Source organism: Gorilla gorilla, chromosome 21 (assembly GCF_029281585.2).
Source record: "Gorilla gorilla gorilla isolate KB3781 chromosome 21, NHGRI_mGorGor1-v2.1_pri, whole genome shotgun sequence".
Taxonomy (NCBI): Eukaryota; Metazoa; Chordata; class Mammalia; order Primates; family Hominidae; genus Gorilla; species Gorilla gorilla.
In genome coordinates this window covers 74,643,450-74,664,739 of record NC_073245.2, presented here as the reverse complement: position 1 = coordinate 74,664,739, position 21,290 = coordinate 74,643,450, and the positions used below count along the sequence as shown (strand labels likewise).

The 21,290-nt window shown below is 65.3% G+C and overlaps 1 protein-coding gene across 2 annotated transcripts in view; it reads left to right on the top strand.

Annotated features, from left to right (window-relative positions):
- Positions 1–1,676: 1,676 nt before the first annotated feature.
- The window catches only part of LAMA5 (laminin subunit alpha 5), a 66,924-nt gene continuing 47,310 nt past the window's right edge, over positions 1,677–21,290 (top strand). For both annotated transcript variants that reach the window (XM_055372877.2, XM_055372876.2), the window contains exons 1-6: positions 1,677–2,109; positions 6,494–6,646; positions 17,783–17,900; positions 18,675–18,793; positions 18,930–19,100; positions 19,208–19,305. In XM_055372877.2, the coding sequence (XP_055228852.2) occupies positions 1,813–2,109; positions 6,494–6,646; positions 17,783–17,900; positions 18,675–18,793; positions 18,930–19,100; positions 19,208–19,305 (956 nt within the window). In that variant the 5' untranslated portion in view covers positions 1,677–1,812. The remainder of the gene's footprint in view (positions 2,110–6,493; positions 6,647–17,782; positions 17,901–18,674; positions 18,794–18,929; positions 19,101–19,207; positions 19,306–21,290) is intronic.

The following is a 21,290-nucleotide window of genomic DNA, read 5'->3' as shown; positions in this document are numbered from 1 at the left end:
GCCTGATCTGGCCGCTAGGAGGCTTAAAGGGCTCTCCCCACCCCCACCTCTCCCCCCGCCCCGCCCCGCCACTCGCAATCCCACCCCTCCAACCACCCGACCCTCCAGGGATCCCAAGAAGCCCTCAGGGTCTCAGGAGTCTCCACCTCCAGTCCCCCGGGCTGTCAGAGCCCCAAGCTGTCAAGGGGGAGCCCGGAGCCAGAGCACACTGCCTGGGGCCAAGCCACCACCTGCGGACCCGCTACTGCCCAGAGGCCGCTCTCTGCCTCACACGGGATCTAAAGCAGCTCAGAGCCGGACTCTGCGCCTGGACTGCAGATTCCTTGATGTCTCCGCCCCCTCTCCAGCCAGCCCCTCCCCCACTTGGAGTTTCTCCTGCCAAGGGGAACCGCCTCCTTTCCCCCCTCCCCCAGGTGGGAGAACTAATAGTGAAGTTATGGAAGAATTGCCGGGCCGGAAAGTAGGAGGAGGGAGAGAGGGTCACATTGCCCTCCCGACTCCGTAGAGAAAGGGCCATACACCCTCTTGGGATTTGAGATTTGCAGGAGGCCAGGGCGCCAGGAAGGTGTGCAAGGAGGTGCACCCTCCAGGGACAGCTGCTAGCTCAGAACCCCCACCAGAACCGGCTGGCCAGTGCCCCACAAACCCACCCAGCCCCCCGGGACTGTCCAGAGAACCCAGCGAGAGATGAGCCCCACAGCCCATCTGGGACCATGGCCCGCCCAGCTGGCCTGGCTCAGAGATAGGGGGTTGCTGCCAGCTCGGCAGCTGCAGCCCCACCCCGCCGCCACCTCCTCGGGGCTTCCCTGGAGGCAGATTTGGCCCCGGAGCCCAAGGGAAGTAGGAGACCCAGGGCCGCAGCCACCCAAAGGCAGACGAAGACCTGATCTCGGCCTCTAGGTCCTGTGCTGTTTGCCAGGCGTCCTCGAGCCGCCGATCGTGGCAGGAACGCGTGCGCGCCTGTGCAGCGGGTTGGAGGCCAGGCAGACAGAGCTGGTGGAGTCCACGGGGCCCCGGAGCACAGGTGCTTCCAGGCACCCAGCAGGTGCTCAGCAGCTGTGACCAGAGCCCCCGACCTCCTTAAGAGCCAATTTGGCGGCTGTGGGGCCATGAGCACCGCCCCCGTCCTCTAAAGGGGGCTGCGGCTGCAGGCCAGTCCCTCCTGCCCCTATTTCCCTATCTGAGAGTATTTTTAAGCCCTGCTGGGGCAGGCAGGAGCCAGGCCGAGTTGAACCTGACCTGGCTACCCCAGGAAGCAGGGGGTTCCCACCTAGGCTGCCCCTGTTCCTCTGCAGATGGTCATTCGCGGGTGCAGAGGGCACCTTCCCGCAGCCAGCAGGACGGACGCTGTTGGGGGAGGAGCGGGGGCAGCCGAGTGGTGCACCAAAGTTAGGGGAACAAAGAGTGGGCCCCTGGGCTGGGAGGAGCTGGTGGGCGCTCTGGGGGCCAGGGCGTCGTGGGGAGCGCTAGGGTCACACCCGGGACCCGGAGCTACAACCTGGGCTGGGGGCCCGGCGGCGCCGTCGTCCCACGGCCTGGCCCGAGGCCAGCAGGTGCCCCTTCCGGGAGGCGGCCGGGCCGGGGTCCGAAGGGTTAAGGCCGCCCGGCCGCCCCTCCCCCTTCCCTCTCCTTCCCCCCCCACCCCGCCTCCCCGGACCTCTCCCCGGGGCTCGGGGCTCGGGCGCTCGGGCGGGGCGGGGCCTGACGTCCGCGGGCGGAGCGAGCCCTGCCGGCCGCCTGGCTTCAGACCCGCCGGGCTCCCGCCGCGCGCGCTGTCCCTGGAGCGCGGGGACGCGGCCCGGAGCCGGGAAGATGGCGAAGCGGCTCTGCGCGGAGAGCGCACTGTGTGTTCGCGGCCCCCGGGGCCCCGCGCCGCTGCTGCTGGTCGGGCTGGCGCTGCTGGGCGCGGCGCGGGCGCGGGAGGAGGCGGGCGGCGGCTTCAGCCTGCACCCGCCCTACTTCAACCTGGCCGAGGGCGCCCGCATCGCCGCCTCCGCGACCTGCGGAGAGGAGGCCCCGGCGCGCGGCTCCCCGCGCCCCACCGAGGACCTTTACTGCAAGCTGGTAGGGGGCCCCGTGGCCGGCGGCGACCCCAACCAGACCATCCAGGTGAGCGCAGGGCGGGCCGTGGGGCATCCTCCCGGGGCACTTGGACCCGGAACTCCGGCCCGACCCCAGGGGGAGCGCCGTGGCCCGGGGCGAGTCCAGGTGCGGACTCTCTGGTTCCGCATTTTGGGGGCCCAAGAAGGCACCCCGACCCGGCCGCTCCGTCTCGGCCGGGAAACTTCGCGTCCCTCCGGGAAGGCGGAATTAAAGTCCCCGGCATGGACCCGGGGGCGGCTGGGCGCCGGTCCAGTTCGACTGCGGTGACCGGGGCGGGAGGGGGGCCGGGCCCAGTCCCTGGCGGCCCCAAGTCCGGGATCCCGGGGAGGGCGGGACTTGGCCTCCGCCGCCTGCTGCCGGTGGGGAGGGGGCGCAGCTCCGCCCTACCCGGGACGGGCTGGAACCTGTTGGCTTCTGGATGGGGTGGGAGGGGCCGGCCACCTGAGGCTCCCACTGGCCCCTCTCGGAGGAGTCTAGGGACTCGAGGAGACCTCCAAAGTAGGGGAGGGCCAGCTGCGAAGTTTTGACTGGGGCTGGGAACACATGGCTCCCAGGAGGGGCAGCATCTCTGCCCAGCAGGTGGTAGGATCCGGGGGCTTCAGTCTCCCTGGGAGATGTGGGTTCAGGCCCTGAAGACCCCCTGGGGTGCATGTCCCCTCCCCAACAAGCCTTAAACTTGTAGGCGGGTTCTGTTGGTGGACTCCATGCATGGACACCTCACCTGGAAACCAAGGCTCTTGGGGCCCTCTAGACTTAGGTTGGGCCTGGGGTCAGCCTTGGGTGAGGAGCAGCAAAGTCAGCTCCAACGGCTCCCAACCGGCCGCTCTAGGCCCATTCCCCACCTCAGCCCCACCTTAGGGAGAGTCTAGAGGCCCTGAGGGCCTGTGTAACCTGAGCTGTCTCCTCCCTGGTACCTCTGCCTTCCTGGAAGGAGAGGCTGGGGCAGGGGCGAGTAGCTGGAGATTTGCTGGGTGGGGGCAGAGAGCCCTGGAGCAAGACGTTATGGGGATGAATGGAGGAGCCTGGGCTGGGCCCGTCCCCTCTGCCTGCCCCACCCCCTTGGCCCTGGTGGAGGGGGAAGGAGCCTCCCCGGGCTTCTGGGCTCACCGTTCTCTCCTTAAGCCCAGCACAGTCCTCTGAGATAGGAGGTCTCAAGCCCACACTTCAGATGGGGGAACTGAGCCCTGGAAAGCTGCTGACACCGCTTGGAGCCCCCCAGCCAGAACAGGGTCCAACGGGGGTTAGCTGTGGGAACCTGGGCGCCTCCTGGCTGCCCCCTTATCTGGTCAACTCAGAGGGGCCGGGTCTCAGGACGGAGGGCCTGTGACTGTCTCCTTGCCTGCTGCCACACCTCACCACAGAGGGCCTGGCTGAGTGTCCCCAGCTGAGATTTTGCCGTTCTGGCAGGGGAGGCTCCAGGTGCCCTCTGAACCTCAGACCACCCCCCCACAGCCTGCCCATGCTGCCTCTCAGATCTGTCTTCTCTGTGGGGACTTATTACCCCCGTCTCGTGAGTAAAGGGCCAGCCTGTAGTCAACGCCCCTCTCCTCTGCCTCAGCTGTGTGGCTTCCCTCTGTCAGCCTCAAGCTCTCTGTCTTTAAAATGGGCACAGCGTGCTGGCCCGCCTCACCTGAGACTGTGAGCTTGGCCCGAGGAGCCTGGGAAGCGGCCACAGTTTCAGTGGCAGCTGTGGGCTGTGGTGCTCCATGCCTCAGAGCCAGCTTGGATGAGAAACCAGCCGGCCTCGCCCAGCTCATGTCTAGCAATAGAGGCGAACCCTTCTCTTCCAAAGTCTCGAGCTCTGAGCAGTGAGTGCCCGCTGAGGCTGCCAGATATGTAGAAAGATTGGCTGGTAGACGTGAGCTGGACGGGTATGACCTTGGATGCCTCCTTCATCTGAGAGCCGCGGGTCTGCTGACCGCCCTGGCCGCGGATTGGGCATGTGAGAAGTCCTTGCCGGCCGGTCTGGAGTGGAGCTGCGGTTGGGGCAAGGCAGGCAGGCACAGGAGGTGCCCAGGCGATGAAGCCGCTGCTCCATCTGAGGGGGCTCACTAAGGCTATGGGGCCTGGGGCTGGGCAGCGTGTTCTCAAGGCTGCAGGCCAGGGGCTCTCAGGGACCCTCTGCAGGAGACGCACATTAGCTGGGCATCCCAGACGGGGGTCGGGGTGAACCCTGCCGGGCAGCTGGAGCAGGCAGAGGGCAGGGGGAGGTTGTGGCCCTCGCAGCCCCAGGTGGGCATCAGGGGATCCCTGGCCGGCCCAGCCTGGGAAGGTGGGGACTGGGCAGCCAGGCTAGCGTGGTGACTCATTGGAAGGGGAAGTCCTTATCGGCCCTTCTGCTGTTTCCTAGCTGTGTTCTCACGGGACCCTCCACAGCGGAGGTGGGGGAGCCTGGTTTTCCCAACCCTGTCCTCTGTGGCTCAGTGAGTGGCCGAATGGGGACTGGAACTGCCTCCCAATAACTGGACCAACGCTGGCCCAGGCAGGGACTGAGCAGTTGCTTCCCTGACCTCCTGGAAGAGTAGAGGCTGACCCTTGACCCTCAACCTTCCACGCAGCTTCCCTCTGCTGCTCGTGTGTCTGGGAGGGTCTTGACCAGCAAGCAGCCTTCCCTGGGAGGTCCGGCTGCCCCAGCCAGAGGGCCCCGCCCACACCTACCTTCTCCAGGAGCCCCTGGCCCCACCCTGAGCAGGACCTGTGTGTGCCGTGCTGTCATTGAGCTCTTGAGTTTGGGGGCCACCATCAAAGCTTGCAGTGCGGCCTGCGGGTAGGGGTCGTGGCGCTTAACTGGGCGTCTTCAGTTGCTCTAGCCCCATCCACGAGAATGCTTAGGTGGTGAGCTGAGGACACAGCGGGAATAAGGAGGGTGTGGACCCTGCCACTGCAGAGCTCTGGGGGACCCCCAGGAGGCCCCCAGATAATTCCAGGTCTCATACATGCAGTAAAGGAAATACAGTAGTGTCCACACTGGGGGCTGCAGAGCTGCATCTTGGGTGGTCTGGGGCAAAGTCTGAGATGGGGCAATCCAAACACCAGGGCGGGGTCTTGGGAGCCTGTGGGAGGGGTACCGGGTGTTGCCCTGGTGCTCAGTGGAGGCAGAGGGCACACTCTGTGGGCGAGGGGGTTGGGCCCTCTGTAGGTGCTGGGCCTGGGGGTGGGGAGAAGGGATCTCCCCAGCTCCTACCTCCTCCTCCTAGGATGAGGTCTGGCCCCCCCAGGGAGGCTGGGCCGGGTAGGGCCGCTGACTTTCTCAAACTCAGATTGAGGCCTCTGGGGCCTGAATCAACCCCAAGCCTGGGAGGGCGCCTTTGTGTGGACAAACAGCAGATCTGGTTTCCTGGGGGGGCGGGGGAGCAGCCAGGACCCAGCTCTGCCCCCTCTCCTCATCCCTGCCCCGGCTCCCAGCACTACCCCTCCCCTGCCAGGATGCAGGCCAGGATCCTGCTGGGAGCCTCCTCTCTTCCCCACTCACCCATGCAGGACAGGCCCCCAGCAGATGGCAGGCCCGGGACAGAAGCGGCTGCCAGGCTGTGTGTGTGAGCCATTACTCCTCACGGTGGCCCCAGGCAGGTGCAGCCTTATCCCCACTCTTCGGATGGGGACATTGAGGCTCATCAGTTACTGTGACTTGGCCTCTTCCCAGGACTCGGAAGCAGCAGCCAGGAGGCCCAGGCCCACCTGCCGCTGTCCACACCTCCACTCTGGGGCCGGTCCCCACAGGCCTCTGGAACAGCTTAATTCTGTCTCTCTGGAGACCCTAATCCGGAAGGCTGTGGGCAAGATCTGGAGGTGGGGCGGGGTCTGGCCGCCTGGATCCCGGCCCTGACGGTCCTTCTGTCTGCAGCTCCCCCTTCCTCCCCCTTCCGCCCCCTGGCTTGCTGCATTTTGTCCAAGCCTCTCTGGAGCCCCTGGCAGGGCCAGCAGGGAGGGGTAGCCATGCTTTGCCTTGCTCCTGCCCCTTCTTGCCCCCTTGACTCTAGACACATTGATCCACCTTGTGGTTTACTGTGAGACTCTTCCTGCCCCCAGGGCTCGTTGCACTGGCACCCCCCCTGCCTAGAGCACACCCCCCCTTACCACGTAGTGCTCAGACCCCGCCCCCCTAGAGAGGCCCACCGAGATTTTCCCACCCAAGGCAGATGCCCCTCTCCATCCCTGGTCTTCCTCTTGTCCTTAGTGCCGTGACCAGCTCACATGAGTCATACCCTGAGTCGGAGGAGCAGCAGCTGCTTGGCGCATGTTTGCTGAGCAAGTGGATGAGGGGCGCAGAGGCTGGGCGTGGAACCAGCTCAGTGGGACCAGGACTTGTCTCGGGGCAGCAGGGTGACTGTGGAGGAGGAAGGGGGCCCCGGCCCTTCTCGGCTATCTGACCCTCCCGTTCCCTCTGCAGGGCCAGTACTGCGACATCTGCACGGCTGCGAACAGCAACAAGGCACACCCCGCCAGCAATGCCATCGATGGCACGGAGCGCTGGTGGCAGAGCCCACCGCTGTCCCGCGGCCTGGAGTACAACGAGGTCAACGTCACCTTGGACCTGGGCCAGGTAGGGACCCTTCTTTGCGTGCTGCAGCCCCCATCTCTGTGTCTGTGGCCGTCGGGCCTACCTTGGGCCACAGGACCAGAAGGCGAGGTCTCCACCGTGAGCGAGACCTGGGGCCTGGGAGGCTGGACACGAAGGACTTGGTGGGGGGCAGTCCCCACAGGGACAAAGGCACGGCAGTGGTCACCTTTTGTTTGTGCTTTCAGCATCCCCACGACACAGGGAAAGCGGGTGCTGATGGGGGTGCTTCCAAAGGCCACAGAGTTTGGGTGCGGGTGCTGAGTAGACAGCTTGGGGCCGGGAGGGCGGAGGTGCTGTGAGCAGTGCGGTGGTGCCCCCTGCGTCAGGCGCCCTGCTGTTTAAGGAATTCCTGGCAGGTGCGGGAGGGGCTGCAGGAATGCAGAGGAGGCTGGCGCAAGTGGACATTCCTGGGATACCTGTGCCGAGGTGGCGGCCACTGAGGGTTAGGTGGGGTCGGGTGCCTGCTCTCCGGTCCCCAGCTCTGGGTTCTCCTTGGCCTTGGAGGCCCCTGCACAAGCAGGAGGCTGCAGCTGGGTGCCTCCAAGCAAAGAGTGAAACCCCCAAGGTGGGCCTGCCTGGCTGCCAGCCCTGAGCATCCCCAGATTAGGGGCGACTTGGCCCGGTTACCCAGCCTTGAGGTCCTGGCCTGTAAAATGGGCCAGTAATCCTGGTGCTTCTTGGGTCAGGGACAGTGGTGGGGCAGGTGGAGGAGGCTGGGTCTGAGAGCAGCCAGTGCCTGGAGTGGGGGCCCCAGGGCTGACCCAGAGGCCTGCATCCCAGCCGGCTCTGCCGCTGCCCCAGTCCCAGTGTGTGACACGTCGGTCTTCACCCCTGTCTGAGCCTCTGTCCCTGCCATTGTCCTGAGGGTGTTAGAGATAGAGGAGGTCTCCCTGGAGCCTGGCTGGAGGGCTGGCCCCAAGGGGCAGGCACCTTTGGCAGCCTTGGTGGTCTGCAGGCCTGGCCCGGGCTGGGCAGGCAGTGAGGGGAGGGCTCAAGCTCCAACAAGTGGCCTGGAATTTCCAGGGGTTCCTGAACTTGCAGAGCCCTGTGGAGAAGGGCGGGGAGCTGGGGAGGGGTTGCCTGTCCTGGGCTCCCTGCCTGCCTGCCAGGCCCCTAGCCCTGCCGTGGCCTGGGTCTGGGTGTGGCTTTGCCTGTTTACCTTCATCTCACTGGGTTTCCCCGCATTTGACTCCCCTGTCCCCTGCAGCCTGGGGGTCCCTCATCTCTCTGGCACAGCAGCAGAGGCCCCCACTTTGGCTGTAGTGTACGTGTGAATTCTCAGCTGCTCGGGGCGGGAAGCTGGGTACTAGCGAGTTCTTCCCGCCCCTCCTCCTTCGAGAAACTAGGGGGCTGGGCTGGGGGAGGGGAGATGGCCCAATCTCCACGGCAACCCCAGGGTGGCTGCAGAGCCAGTGGGCGCAGTGCCCGGTGTGCCTGGGTGGGGCAGGGAAGCCGGGACTGGCACTCGGACCCACGAGCGTGGGCTCCACCACCCCTTGGCTCTGGGGGGCTCTCAGCCTCGGTGCACATGTATGAACTGGGCTGGAAACTTCAGGCCTGAAGCCAGTTGGCTTTTAGATTGTTCTGGGCCAGAAATCAGGTTCCGCCAGGGAGCGTCTTGCCCCTCACAGCCTCAGTTTCACCAACTGTAAAATGATACGGAGGGAAAAGGAACCCTTTCCACTCCACCTGGGAAGTGGTCCCTCCACCCACCCATCTATCCGTCCACCCACCCACCCACCCACCCATCTATCCCTCCACCCACCCACCCACCCATCTATCCCTCCACCCACCCACCCATCTATCCCTCCACCCACCCACCCACCCATCTATCCCTCCACCCACCCACCCACCCACCCACCCATCTATCCCTCCACCCACCCACCCACCCATCTATCCCTCCACCCACCCACCCACCCATCTATCCCTCCACCTACCCACCCACCCATCTATCCCTCCACCCACCCACCCACCTATCCACCTATCCCTCCACCCACCCACCCACCCACCCACCTATCCTATCCCATCCTGCTGCCTGCTGACCCATCCACCCCCCTACCTATCCACCCAGCCACCCACCCCCCCCACCTATGCACCCACCCACCTACCCACCCACCCACCCCCTACCTATCAACCCACGCACCCACCTATCCCATCCCTCTGCCTGCTGACCCACCCACCCACCCCCCTACCTATCCACCCAGCCACCCACCCCCCTACCTATCCACCCAGCCACCCACCCACCTACCCACCCACCCACCCACCTACCCACCCACCCACCCACCCCCTACCTATCAACCCACGCACCCACCTATCCCATCCCTCTGCCTGCTGACCCACCCACCCCCCTATCTATCCACCCACCTACCCACCCACCCCCCTACATATCTACCCACCCACCTACCCATCCATCCCTCCACCCACCCACCCATCCATCCCTCCGTCCATCCCTCCGTCCATCCCTCCACCCACCCACCCATCCATCCACCCACCCACCCACCCATCCCTCCACCCACCCATCCATCCCTCTACCCACCCACCCACCCACCCAGCCACCTATCCCTTTACCCACCCACCCACCTATCCCTCCACCTACCCACCCACCTATCCGTCCACCCACCCACCCACCTATCCCTCCACCCACCCACCCACCCACCCATCTATCCCTCCACCCACCCACCCATCTATCCCTCCACCCACCCACCCATCTATCCCTCCACCCACCCACCCACCCACCCACCTATCCCTCCACCCACCCACCCACCCACCCATCTATCCCTCCACCCACCCACCCACCCACCCACCCATCTATCCCTCCACCCACCCACCACCCATCTATCCCTCCACCCACCCACCCATCTATCCCTCCACCCACCCACCCACCCATCTATCCCTCCACCCACCCACCCACCCATCTATCCCTCCACCCACCCACCCACCCACCCACCCATCTATCCCTCCACCCACCCACCCACCCACCCACCCATCTATCCCTCCACCCACCCACCCACCCATCTATCCCTCCACACACCCACCCACCCACCCACCCACCCATCTATCCCTCCACCCACCCACCACCCATCTATCCCTCCACCCACCCACCCATCTATCCCTCCACCCACCCACCCACCCACCCACCCACCCACCTACCTATCCACCCATCCACCCACCTACCCCTCCATCCACCCACCTACCCCTCCACCCACCCACCCACCCACCCATCCCTCTACCCACCCACCCACCTATCCTATCCTATCCCTCTGCCTGCTGACCCACCCCCCCACCTATCCACCCACCTCACACCTATCCACCCACCTATCCTATCCCATCCCGCTGCCTGCTGACCCATCCACCCCCCTTACCTATGCACCCACCCACCCCCCACTTATCCACCCACCCACCCACCTACCTATCCACCCCCCACCCCCACCTACCTATCCACCCCCCACCCCCACCTACCCACCCCCCCACCTACCCACCCCCCCACCTATCCACCCCCCCACCTATCCACCCCCCCACCCACCTATCCTATCCTATCCCTCTGCCTGCTGACCCACCCACCCCCCTACCTATCCACCCACCCACCCACCTATCCTATCCCATCCCTCTGCCTGCTGACCCACCCACCCACCCCCCACCTATCCACCCACCCCCCACCTATCCACCCACCCCCCACCTATCCACCCACCTATCCTATCCCATCCCGCTGCCTGCTGACCCATCCACCCCCCTACCTATCCACCCAGCCACCCACCCCCCTACCTATCCACCCAGCCACCCACCCCCCTACCTATGCACCCACCCACCCCCCACTTATCCACCCACCCACCCCCCTACCTATTCACCCACGCACCCACCTATTCTATCCTATCCCTCTGCCTGCTGACCCACCCACCCACCCCCTACCTATCCACCCACCCACCCACCTGTCCTATCCCATCCCTCTGCCTGCTGACCCACCTACCCACCCACCCCCAACCTATCCACCCACCCACCCCCTACCCATCCATCCACCCACCCACCCCCCTACCTATGCAGCACCCACCCTTTATTCCTTGCTTCCATCCATCCGTCCATCTGTCTGCTCATTCCTCCCTCCACACCTGCACCGTCTTCCTTCTCACCCACTTTCCTGACCACGTGGATGTATCTACCAAGGCCCCTGTCTCGGCCTAGGCCAGGGGGCTGCCAGCCTTGGTCGGGGTGGGGGCAGGGACTCCCTGGAGTGGGGTGGGGAAATGTCCTTCCTGGGCTTCAGGGCTGATCCTGGGGCGGGGCTGGGGCTTCCATCAGGAAGCCAGGCTGAGTGGCGGGTGGGTCCGGGCACTCCCCCTGCAGCAGGCTGCTAGCAGCCTTTGTTCTGGGATCTGGAGCGGATGCCCTGGGAGGGGGGTGGGGGCGGCTGGCACTGGGCATCAGGAAGGCTTCCTGCTCCTGGAAGGCTGAGGAGGGCGGGGTGGGCTGCATCACGGTTTGGATCTCATGCCCCTGGTGTGTGGTGGGGCAGGGGCTGGCGCAGGGGAGGGGAGACTAGTCCCTGTGGTGTCCACCCAGAAGCAGCTGAGCCTGGGCCCCCGGGAGTGCCAGCTGGGCTCCTGGCCTGGGTCCCGCTGCGCCCAGCCGTGGAGGGGTTCTCTCTCCAAGGGTGGGGCCTCAGGAAGAGGTTCCAGCGCTGGTCACTGGTGACTCAGGGGGCAGTTTCCGAGTTCCAGACGTGACCTTCCCCAGGGGGTCCTTCTAGGGGGTTCTTGCGTATCTCCTTGCATCCTCCGGAAGCTTCTGGAACTGAGCGGCCACATCACTGGCCTCAGGCTCCTTCTTCCGAGAACCACACCCAGGCCCCAGGCCCAGGGAAGGGTGAGCGCGTTCATGACTGCCCAGGCACATGGCCAGCGGGTCCTGGCTTGAGCTCCCCCACCCCCTGGCTCTGCCGCAGGGTCCAGGCCCTTGCCCCACTACACCAGCACGCTAGCCCAGCGGGCCCAGGTTGTAAGGAGCTGGGCAGGGTGAGTGGGGCTGGCTCTGGCCTGTGTCCCCTCCCTCTCCAGTCGGCCCCTGGGTGGCCTGACCGTGGGGGCAGGGCTCTCCCCAGCAGAGGAGGGCATTGCCTCCCGCCTCCCTCAGATGAGGAGTGAGGACGCACGGGCCCCCTTCCGGTAGGGAGGCCCCTGCTTTGTTCTCTGCAGAGCAGGCCACAGTGCAGGTGCCACTGGTGGGGTAGCGGCTTTGTCCCAGTACCCGAGGCCCAGAGCTGCAGGGCAAATGGGGAGGCCCAGGTGGCGGTCAAGGTGTGGGGGAACTGGGGCTGGCAGGGTATAAGGGGGGCAGTTAGGCATGAGGCTAGAAGTATTGGTTGGGGGCGAGCAGTGCCAGGTGAGGGCCTGTGCCCCTGGGGATGGTGGAGACCCATGGGAGGGCAGAGTGGACAGGTAGGGCCGGAAAGGGGAGGCAGTCAGCTGTCCCCTCCAAGTGGGGGTACAAGGAGGCAAAGCTCTGCTGAAGTCATTGGCCACTGGAGTGTGAGTTTCCCTAGGCACTTGGGGAAACTGAGGTGGGGTTATGAGAGGGTCAGGGCCAGTGTGGAGTGCCCAAGGTCCCAGTGCTGGGGTCTGGAGGACTGTGGGGTTGGCCATGCTGTCTGCAATCTGGGTTCCCAGGCTGGTTCCTCCTCTGTAAATGGGAGGAGCACCGCAGGAGGAGGACCTGCCGGAGGCCCAGCACGCCCAGGCTGCCTCACCCTTCAGGACTGCCTGCTCTCTGGCTGGCCGGCTTGGGCCCTGGGCAGGCCTCCTGGTCCAGGGTGCCACTGGCTTGGCTCCCTGGGCCTGGTTGGGCACTCAGCCATGTGGCCAGTGCCCCAGGACGGTCAGTGGGTTGTCCAGGGAAGGACAGGAAGTACAGCCGCGGCCAGGCTCTAGTTACAGAGCTCGGCGGCCGGGACAGGTGCACGGGCTGAACCAGATGCAGCCACTTGAGCAGGGCTCCCTGGGGGGTACGGCGGGGGTCCTGGGAGGCACCACTCCCCTGCCCTGGCACAGGATAGACGGCAAAACCCTCCCTCTACGTGTCCTGGAAGGAGGACACGGCCCAAGGGGCTGCCATGCCAAGGTGGGGATGGGGCCGCTCCTCTCCCCGCACCCCCACTGCCATGCTTGCCCTTGGTGGCTGCACGGCCAGAGCTGGCACTCAGGGCACAGAGATGCCCCAGCACCCACCTAGACCCCCAGGCCCTGGTGGTCCCCAAAGGCTTCCTGTTTTCTGTCTGTTTCTAAACAAGAGCCACCACATTGGCCTCTGACAACACAGCTCAGTGAAGACGAAACTGTTTGGGTTTCAGGCTGAGGGGTCCCCTTGGGATAATCTCCACTTCCTGTGTCCCCGGCTGACCATCTGGCCTGACCTGGGCTGGGCTGCAGGGAGGGAGCCTGGAGCTTGGGCTGCAGTGGTTGGGGTCCCTGAATCCACCCCAGGTTGAGCTCTGTTGAGGTGTGGGCAGTGCCCTGGCTGGGAACCCATCCCCTCCCTCCAGCTGGGGAGCTCCTGTCCCCCCCGCCCACTCCTGGAAGTTTTCCTGTCCTGCTTAGGACATCTGTAGTTGGGCATGGCGGCGTCCAACCCCAGAGTTGGGGATTCTGGCCTCGGAGTTGTTATTTTTCTTCCCAGCGGTGGGCTTGCTGTGGAAACCCCCGGCTTTTCCACTCCACGTCCCTCTGGGAGAGGTGTCTGTGTGGGGCGTGTTTCCGGACCCCTGATAGGTTGTGTGGCCGCTGTGCTTATTCACCCAGCTGGGGGCCAGTGGAGATGCTCCCGGCCACCGTCCCGCCCCTGCTGTGGGGCTTATCTACGTTTCCAGATGGGGTCTCTTCGAGGGGAGGCACACAGCAGGAGCGGGCAAGGGCTGGGCTGGCCCAGGACTCTGGGCATCGAGGGGGCTGGGTGCCCCGGTGCCCTGTCCGAGCAGTGCGGTCAGGGTGCCCCGGTGCCCTGTCCGAGCAGTGCGGTCAGGGTGCTGGCCCGGACGCCTGGGGCTAGGAGGGGCTTTTCCTGCCCCGGGAATTGGCACAACGCCCTTCTTCCTGCAGGGCGGGGGCTGAGTCACAGACTGCTGTGATCCAGGCTGCCGGGGAAGGCTGACTGGCCCTCACCCAGCACAGCGGGCACCTGGACCTGGCCCTGGTCTCCCCAACCCAAGATGGGTCAGGGCAGAGCTGGGTTGGGGCACAGGACAGCACCGCCTCCCCTCCTCTGGAGGTTCCAGCCACAGCCCACCCCATGGTGAGGTGGGTGCCTCAGCCCAGGAGGCTGCTAGCCAACAACCCCACGCCATCCGCAGGGTCCCCGAAAGCCCCACCAGAGTTTCTCTGTAGTCCTCACCGTGCTGCCCAGACCCCAGCACCTACTCAGTCCCCTCCGCAGCTTTGCCTTCGGAGCGCCAGTGAGTGGGGCAGCTCCAGTGGGGGCCTCTCAGCGTCTCTGCGGGGTGGCTGCTGCCTGCCCTCCAGGAGCAGCTGGCGTCCTCCCTCCCAGGGCGCTCAAACCTTCATGCCCTCATGAAAGGCATTTTATCCTGATGCCCCTCTCTGCAGCTCTTCCCACTGCCCTGTGCCCAGGAAGGGGAAGTGTCCGCCCCAGGGCCACACAACCCCTGAAGCCTGGAGCCGGCCTGGGCCCTGGGTCCTGGGCCCCGTACTCCTGGGGCTCTTGCCGACCCCCTGTGAGGCAGTGGTCACCGGGCAGAGGCCTCCTCTGGGAACCGTGGCCCTCCCAGGTCAAGCTGGGTAGGGGGGACTGGAGGGTGCAGTGGCTGAGAGGCGGGTCCGGCTGCCGTCCTGGAGACATGCCTGCCCCAAAATAGCCGATTTTTAAAAATAACTCAGGCAGCTTTTGTTTGGCTTTTGCTTTAAAAGAATTTTTTTTTCTTTCTGCACAGAACTATGTAGCAGCGGAAAGGTCAGCACTGGCAGCTGAGCTGAGCGGGGCGTGGAGGGGGAAGGGCGGTCCTGAAGCCAGGGGTCTGCACTTGCTCCGGGTCATGGCGAGGGCGGCCGGTGTGGCCCTGGGAGCCGCGACCAGGTCAGAGACAGATGGGAGTCCTCCAGCGCGGGCTTCCCTTCCTGTGACCATCTGTGCAGCCACCAGGCCCTCGAGGACAGCTGTCCAGGGCCCCTGTCCGACAGACAGATGGTTGGGATGGGGGACAGACAGGAGGCCAGGATCTTCCTGTGCGTCCCAGGGGTGGGGAGGGCGAAGTGTCTGTGTCTCCCTCATCCTGCTGATCAGTGTCTTCAAGTCAATATTTGTGCAAGTGCTCTCAGCTGGGAAAAATGTGACTGGCCTGCCGAAGGGGAGGGAGGAGGACAGATCGGGCCGAGGAGAGCGCAGCCTCCATCCAGGCACTCAGGGAACAGCGGGGGCGGCTCCCAGGGGGCTCAGTCGGGACCTTTAGTCTCCTTCTGAGCCTTTGGTGGGAGGGGCTGTGTTGCCAGCTCCCCGAGAACAGCCTGTGTCCCTGCCCCTGTCCACCTCTAGCGGGCCCTTCCCTGTCCAGGCACAGGGGCCATTGGCCCCCACCTGGGGCTCTCTGGAATGCTTGTGGTCAGGCCCACAGGGGGCTGCTGAGGCCCAGGTGTGGGGCTGGGTATAGGGTCTGTCCCTGAAGAGGCTCATACCCCTCCCTGCTGGGCAGGGCATGTCTCCCTGCCCCCCACCCACAGGGAGGTAGACGATGACCTCAGAGCCTGGCAGCCGGTGAATAGGCCTGTGCCCCGCCCCCACCCCGGAAGGCTGCGCTTGGCTCCCACAGTCCCTGCAACGCTAAGCCCTCCGAGAAGGGTGGGATTTGGACCTGGTATGTCTGGAGTCCTGGAACCTTGCCCCATACCTGGAGTCTGGGCAGCTGGTGCCCCCAAGGGCTGAAGCTATGAGGGGTCTGTGGTCTTTTCATGGGGGACCCCACAGCAGTCTCAGTCCGGCTCAGTCCAGTGGGGTGACTGTAGGTCTTGTGCAGCTCTGGGGGACCCCACTCTCCCCCTTGGGGCCCTAGGCTTCCAGGCCTACCTGGCCAACAGCACCCAGCTGTTCCCGGGCGTACCTGCTGTGGGGAGAAACCCTCCGGAGGAGTGGGCACTGGCGGGTCAGGGTCCCGAGGAGGTGTGGTGGGTGGCCCTGGGGTGTGGCGTGACCCTCGGAGGCCTGCTGGCCTTTTTAGGGCCCACCTGGGGGCCCACCTGTGAGCAGAGGAGGGGCTGGTCCCCACTGCCGCCCACAAAGAGTTGGGCTGAGTACTGAGGTCTCCCAAGGTCTCCATCGTGGACCCTGTGGGCCTGTCAGGGGAGGTGTGGGCCGGGACAGGCAGGCCACACCTGTGCTGTGGATCCATGAGTTGCCTCTCTCTCCGGCACCCCGGCCTCCTTGCACAGGCGGGGGAGAGGTTTGTGTTTCCTCTGCCTCCCTGCCAGGTCCCTGTGGAGCCTCTGCCTGGGAGAGCCCTTTCCCCTTTGTTTGAGAGGGGCTGGGGAGGGGCTCACCCTCTCTTGGAGCCTCCAGGCTTGTGACAGGGCCTGGAGACACCTTCCCTCCTTTGCCCCCAGGTAGGGGGAGCCTAGGGCTCCCCTCAGAGGCTATGGCGGGTGGGAGCACTTGGCTGCAGCAGGGGCTGAGCCCTGGCTTGCATGAGTGTGAAGGCGGGGTGCTGCTTGGGCACCGCCCCCTCCTGTGTGCCTCGGGACCCCCCCTGCTCCTGGGTGCAGCCTCTTGCCAATTGAGGCCATGGGCTGTTTTTAGGGACCAGAGACCTTTTCAGAGGGGGCCTGTGGCCTGGGTCCATGGAGGAGCCACCCCCACAGTGTTTCACTGTTGGGAGGGTATGTGTGCACCCCCAGGTGCAGGCATGGAGGCCCATGGTCATGTTGGGTGGGTGCAGAGATGAGGCTGGGTAGCACTGACTGCTGGGGGCAGGAGAGGCTCAGGCCTGGAGTCCTGAGGGCAGGGTGTCGGGATGGGTAGGGAGGGAGGGAGGGAGGGAAGCCCAGGCTGATGAGAGGCCTGAGGGGAGTCAGCAGGCCTGGCCTGTGCGGAGAGAAGGGCCTGGGCGTGGGGAGATGTCGGCAGCTGAGGGTTAGGGGGAGGGGCTGCAGTCAGGGAAGTCTTCTCTGAGGAGGTGTACAAAGCGTCCTGTGAAGACTGAGCCAGGCTCTCCCCCAGCCCCGAGGCACAGACACATGGGCTGTCCCTGGGTGGAGGTCCGGCTGACACACGGGGAGAAAGTGGGCAGAGCCAAGGTGGGGCTGGGGCAGGGGCTTGGGGTTTCAGGGGCCTGGGAAGGAGCAGCTTTCCTCTGCCCTGGGCAGGGCTGCCCTGATATGCACCGGGCCACAGCAGTGCTACTGCCCCAGTGCCTGGGCTGGTGGAGTCTCCGAGGCAGACTCAGCTTCAAGAGGGCCCCCAGCCTGCAAGGCTGAGCCCTGCTTGCTCCCTGCAGCCCAGCCCCTGGGGGCTCAGTGGGCCCCTGGCTGTGGGCTGGTCAGCATGGGAGTGAGCAGAGCCTGGGGAGGGGTGCCCGGCGGGAGGTGGGGGCAGGGGCCCCATCTTAGGAGCTGCTGACCTGTCAGAGGGACTAGGGGGTTGGACCTTTGGACCTGCCTGGTGGCGGGGACCACTGTCTGGCCACCGGGCCTGGCTGGACGTGAGGGCTGTGGGGACACTGGGGTGTGTTCCTACCTCCACCCTGGCCAGTCCCTGCCTGGGCCGCAGGTAGGCCTCTCCCTAGCTTGCTCCATCTGCAGCCACAGAGCTTGCAGGACCATGGGGGAACCCCAAACTCCTGCAGCAGGGAAAGGGAGGAGGCAGCACGTTGGTCCCGAGTGCAGGCGGGGAGCCCTTCCAGGAGGGCTGGTTCCCGGGGGCTCATCTACATCCCTGGGGAGCCCTCTCCCCTGGGTTCGTCTGCCCCACACAGGCAAACCCAGAGGTGCCCCCTGTGTGGCGAGGGTGCCACATCCCCTGCTGTGGCCTCACCCCTTGCTGTGGCCTCACCTGAGGGGCAGAAAATGAGCAAGGCCCCTGGGACCGTGGGAATCCAGGCGCCCCTGGCTCCCCTGACGCCCTCTCGGCCCACAGGTCTTCCACGTGGCCTACGTCCTCATCAAGTTTGCCAACTCACCCCGGCCGGACCTCTGGGTGCTGGAGCGGTCCATGGACTTCGGCCGCACCTACCAGCCCTGGCAGTTCTTTGCCTGTGAGTCTCTGCCGCCATGGGGCCTGGGGGGAGAGGCAGGGGGGTCCCTGGGCAGGCCCTCCATGACCAGGCTTCTGAAGGTCTCCGAACACCCAGCCCTGCCCTCACACCCGGCTGCTGCAGTCATGACTGTCAGATGAGGACCTGAAGGCTCATGGGGATTTATTGGCTCCTGTCCCTGGCGTTGGGCACAGCCGAGTCCAGGGGCTGTGGCGCCAGGAATCTCTGGTGCCATCTCTTGGCTGCCTCTGGATGGCTTCATGCATCGGCAGCTCCCGTGGTGACAAAAGGGCCCTGGCAGCTCCCACCTCGCCTCCTGCCAGCCTAGCCACCTGCGTCAAGAGTACTGGAGTCCTAGCCCGGATGCTGGCCATCCTTGGCCCCGTGCCACCCTGACCAGTCATGCTGGTGGGAGTGGGTGCTCCTCCCCAATAGGGCAGACCTGGTCACGTGTCCCCCAAAATTCCCTGGCCTGAGAATGGGGGAGGGGCGGGTCAGTGATGGGCAGGAGGCATCTGTCCCCAAGGAAGGGGGTGAGGATGGTCATCAAGGGGGGGTCACTTGCACTCAAAGCGTGCAAGGGAGAGCGGTGGGGGGCAGTGCAGTCCAACGGGCCAGGCCCCTTCAGCCAGCGAGCTGTGGTCTCTGTCACACGGCCTCTTGGCCTGTGGGAGCCTCAGTGGCAAGGCCCAGAGACGTCAAGGGGCCCGGGCACTGCGGGGACCCAGGCTTTTCTGGTGATCCAGCGCCCTCCCCTCCCGCCATTCCCCGCAGCCTCCAAGAGGGACTGTCTGGAGCGGTTCGGGCCACAGACGCTGGAGCGCATCACACGGGACGACGCGGCCATCTGCACCACCGAGTACTCACGCATCGTGCCCCTGGAGAACGGAGAGGTGGGCCAGGAGGGGCAAGGTGGGCCGGGAGGGCAGCGCGCGTGGTGCGGGGGCTGGAGAACGGAGAGGTGAGCCGGGAGGGGCAGTGCTGAGCAGGGGCTAGGGCCACACTGGCCTCACCGCATACTGCCCACAGATCGTGGTGTCCCTGGTGAACGGACGTCCGGGCGCCATGAATTTCTCCTACTCGCCGCTGCTACGTGAGTTCACCAAGGCCACCAACGTCCGCCTGCGCTTCCTGCGTACCAACACGCTGCTGGGCCATCTCATGGGGAAGGCGCTGCGGGACCCCACGGTCACCCGCCGGGTGAGCTGCCCGTGGCCCAGGCGGGGGAGGGGGACTGGCCGGGTGGACCCGGGACTCAGGGTGGGTGAGGCCTGGCCACCTGGTGCTCACGGGGCCTGCGGGTGCAGTATTATTACAGCATCAAGGATATCAGCATCGGAGGCCGCTGTGTCTGCCACGGCCACGCGGATGCCTGTGATGCCAAAGACCCCACGGACCCGTTCAGGTGAGGCCCCGTTCAGGTGTGGCCCCGTTCAGGTGAGGCCCCGTTCAGGTGAGGCCCCGTTCAGGTGTGGCCCCGTTCAGGTGAGGCCCCGTTCAGGTGTGGCCCCGTTCAGGTGAGGCCCCGTTCAGGTGAGGCCCCGTTCAGGTGAGGCCCCATTCAGGTGTGGCCCCCCCCAGCTCCCTGCCTGTCCTTGTCACCCCTGCCTAACCTGAGGGTGGGTGACCTGGTTCCATGGCCCACCACAAGCCTGCTGTCTGTGTGACCTGCACTGACCACCACCGTGTGTGCCTCAGTTTCCTCATCTGTGCAGTGATGTGGAGGCCAGGGCATGTGCAGCCTCCCCAGGGTGCCCTATCTTGGTTTGGGGGGCCTTACCCTACTGCCAGCAGAGGTGGGGCTCTCCGGACCCCCAGGCCAGCTGGCCTTCCCACCATAGTGGACACCTGGGGCCCTGTGGAGGGGAGTCAGCAATGGGGATGATTGATCCCCGACTCCAAGACTGCGTCCCCCGGAATGGACAGGTGCCCACTACCTGCCTAGGCAGCCCTAATTCACTTTGGGGGTGCCCGCCCAGCTCCCCCAACCTTTCAGGACACAACAGACAACTTCCCTGCTGCCCCAGCCCTGACCTTCACTCCAGTCAAGCAGGGACCAAGGCCCAGGACGGGGATGGCAGGGTGGGGGCAGCCAATACCCCACATCTGCTGTGCCCTGTCTGCCTGCTTTTGGGGGCAGCCGAGGGCACTGCAGAGCGTCCACCTCCCGGGAGCCCCTCACAGGACGGGCAGCGGCCCTGGTGCTGGCACCAGCACATTCCTTGGCCTCACCCAGAGACCTCAGTAAGGTAGGGCTGGGCTCATTGTGCCGAGAAGCAGCCCCAGGGCACGTCCGTCCTTTCCTCCCTCCCTCCATTGGTTCCTTCAGCCAGCAGCTGTATGTTGAGCGCCTAACACATGCTGGGCCGTTTTCCTGGGAATGGGAACACAGGGCAGGACCCCAGCCCGGCCTCAGGAGCACCTGTTCCAGGGGAGGCAGCTGGGAAACACACAAACCAGTACTCAGCGTGGTGCCCGGAGGGTGTAACACCCGAGGGTGGCAGTGCAGGCATGGGGCTGGACAGAAGCCACTCAGAGTGGTGCAGCTGAGGCTGAGCGTGTGACGAGGCTCCTGGACCCACAGCAGGGAGCCGGCAGGGCTCATCTGGTGCCTGCAACTGAGCAGCCCAACTTTCATGCGCTTGGATTTGGGACCCGCCCCTGCCTTCTGTGGGGCCTTACTGTTCCGTCCACACTCCAGTTTACAGGGGAGGTGGGGAGGCGGGTGGAGCTCAGACAGGACAAAGGTTCACTCCCATTCTCACGGCCAGTGCCGAGCAGAGGCGGGAGCCCTGGGCCCCTTCGGATGTGGCTGGTGGGTCTGAGGGGAGGAGTGGCACAGTCACCTGAGCCGGAGGACTTGGGCTGTTTGCCAGGAGCTGTGGGCCCTGGGGACCCACCCGGGCACTGGTTGCTGCCAGCACAGCTTCAGGTGCTGAGCTCCAGCAGAGCTAACTTGTCCTGGGAAATTAAGTGCCAAGTGGGGACGCAGCTCGTGACAGCAGGGAGTGGAACCCACCAGGCAGCCAAATGGGCCTCCAAGGAGAGGAAGGGCATGGGAGCTGGGGCTTGCCTTGGCCTGCAGGGAAGACATTGCCATCCCCTGACTCACCGCACCTGGGTGTGGACTGAGCTCAGCTCTCCCTGCAGGTGCAAGCAGGGGTGACTGGGAATCTTTCCTGGAACCACAGCCTCTGTTACCAGCACCTGGTCACGCACCAGTGTCCCAAAACATCAGCCTGCCCATGTTCTCCCTGCATCCTTTACCCGCCACCCCGCCTCTCCTCCGGGGAAGGGGGCTCCATGTCTTCAGCCAGCAATTTTCTGCCTCTTTACCTCCACCATCACCTTACTCCCACCCAAACCATCACCCCCACTACCAGCCCACCC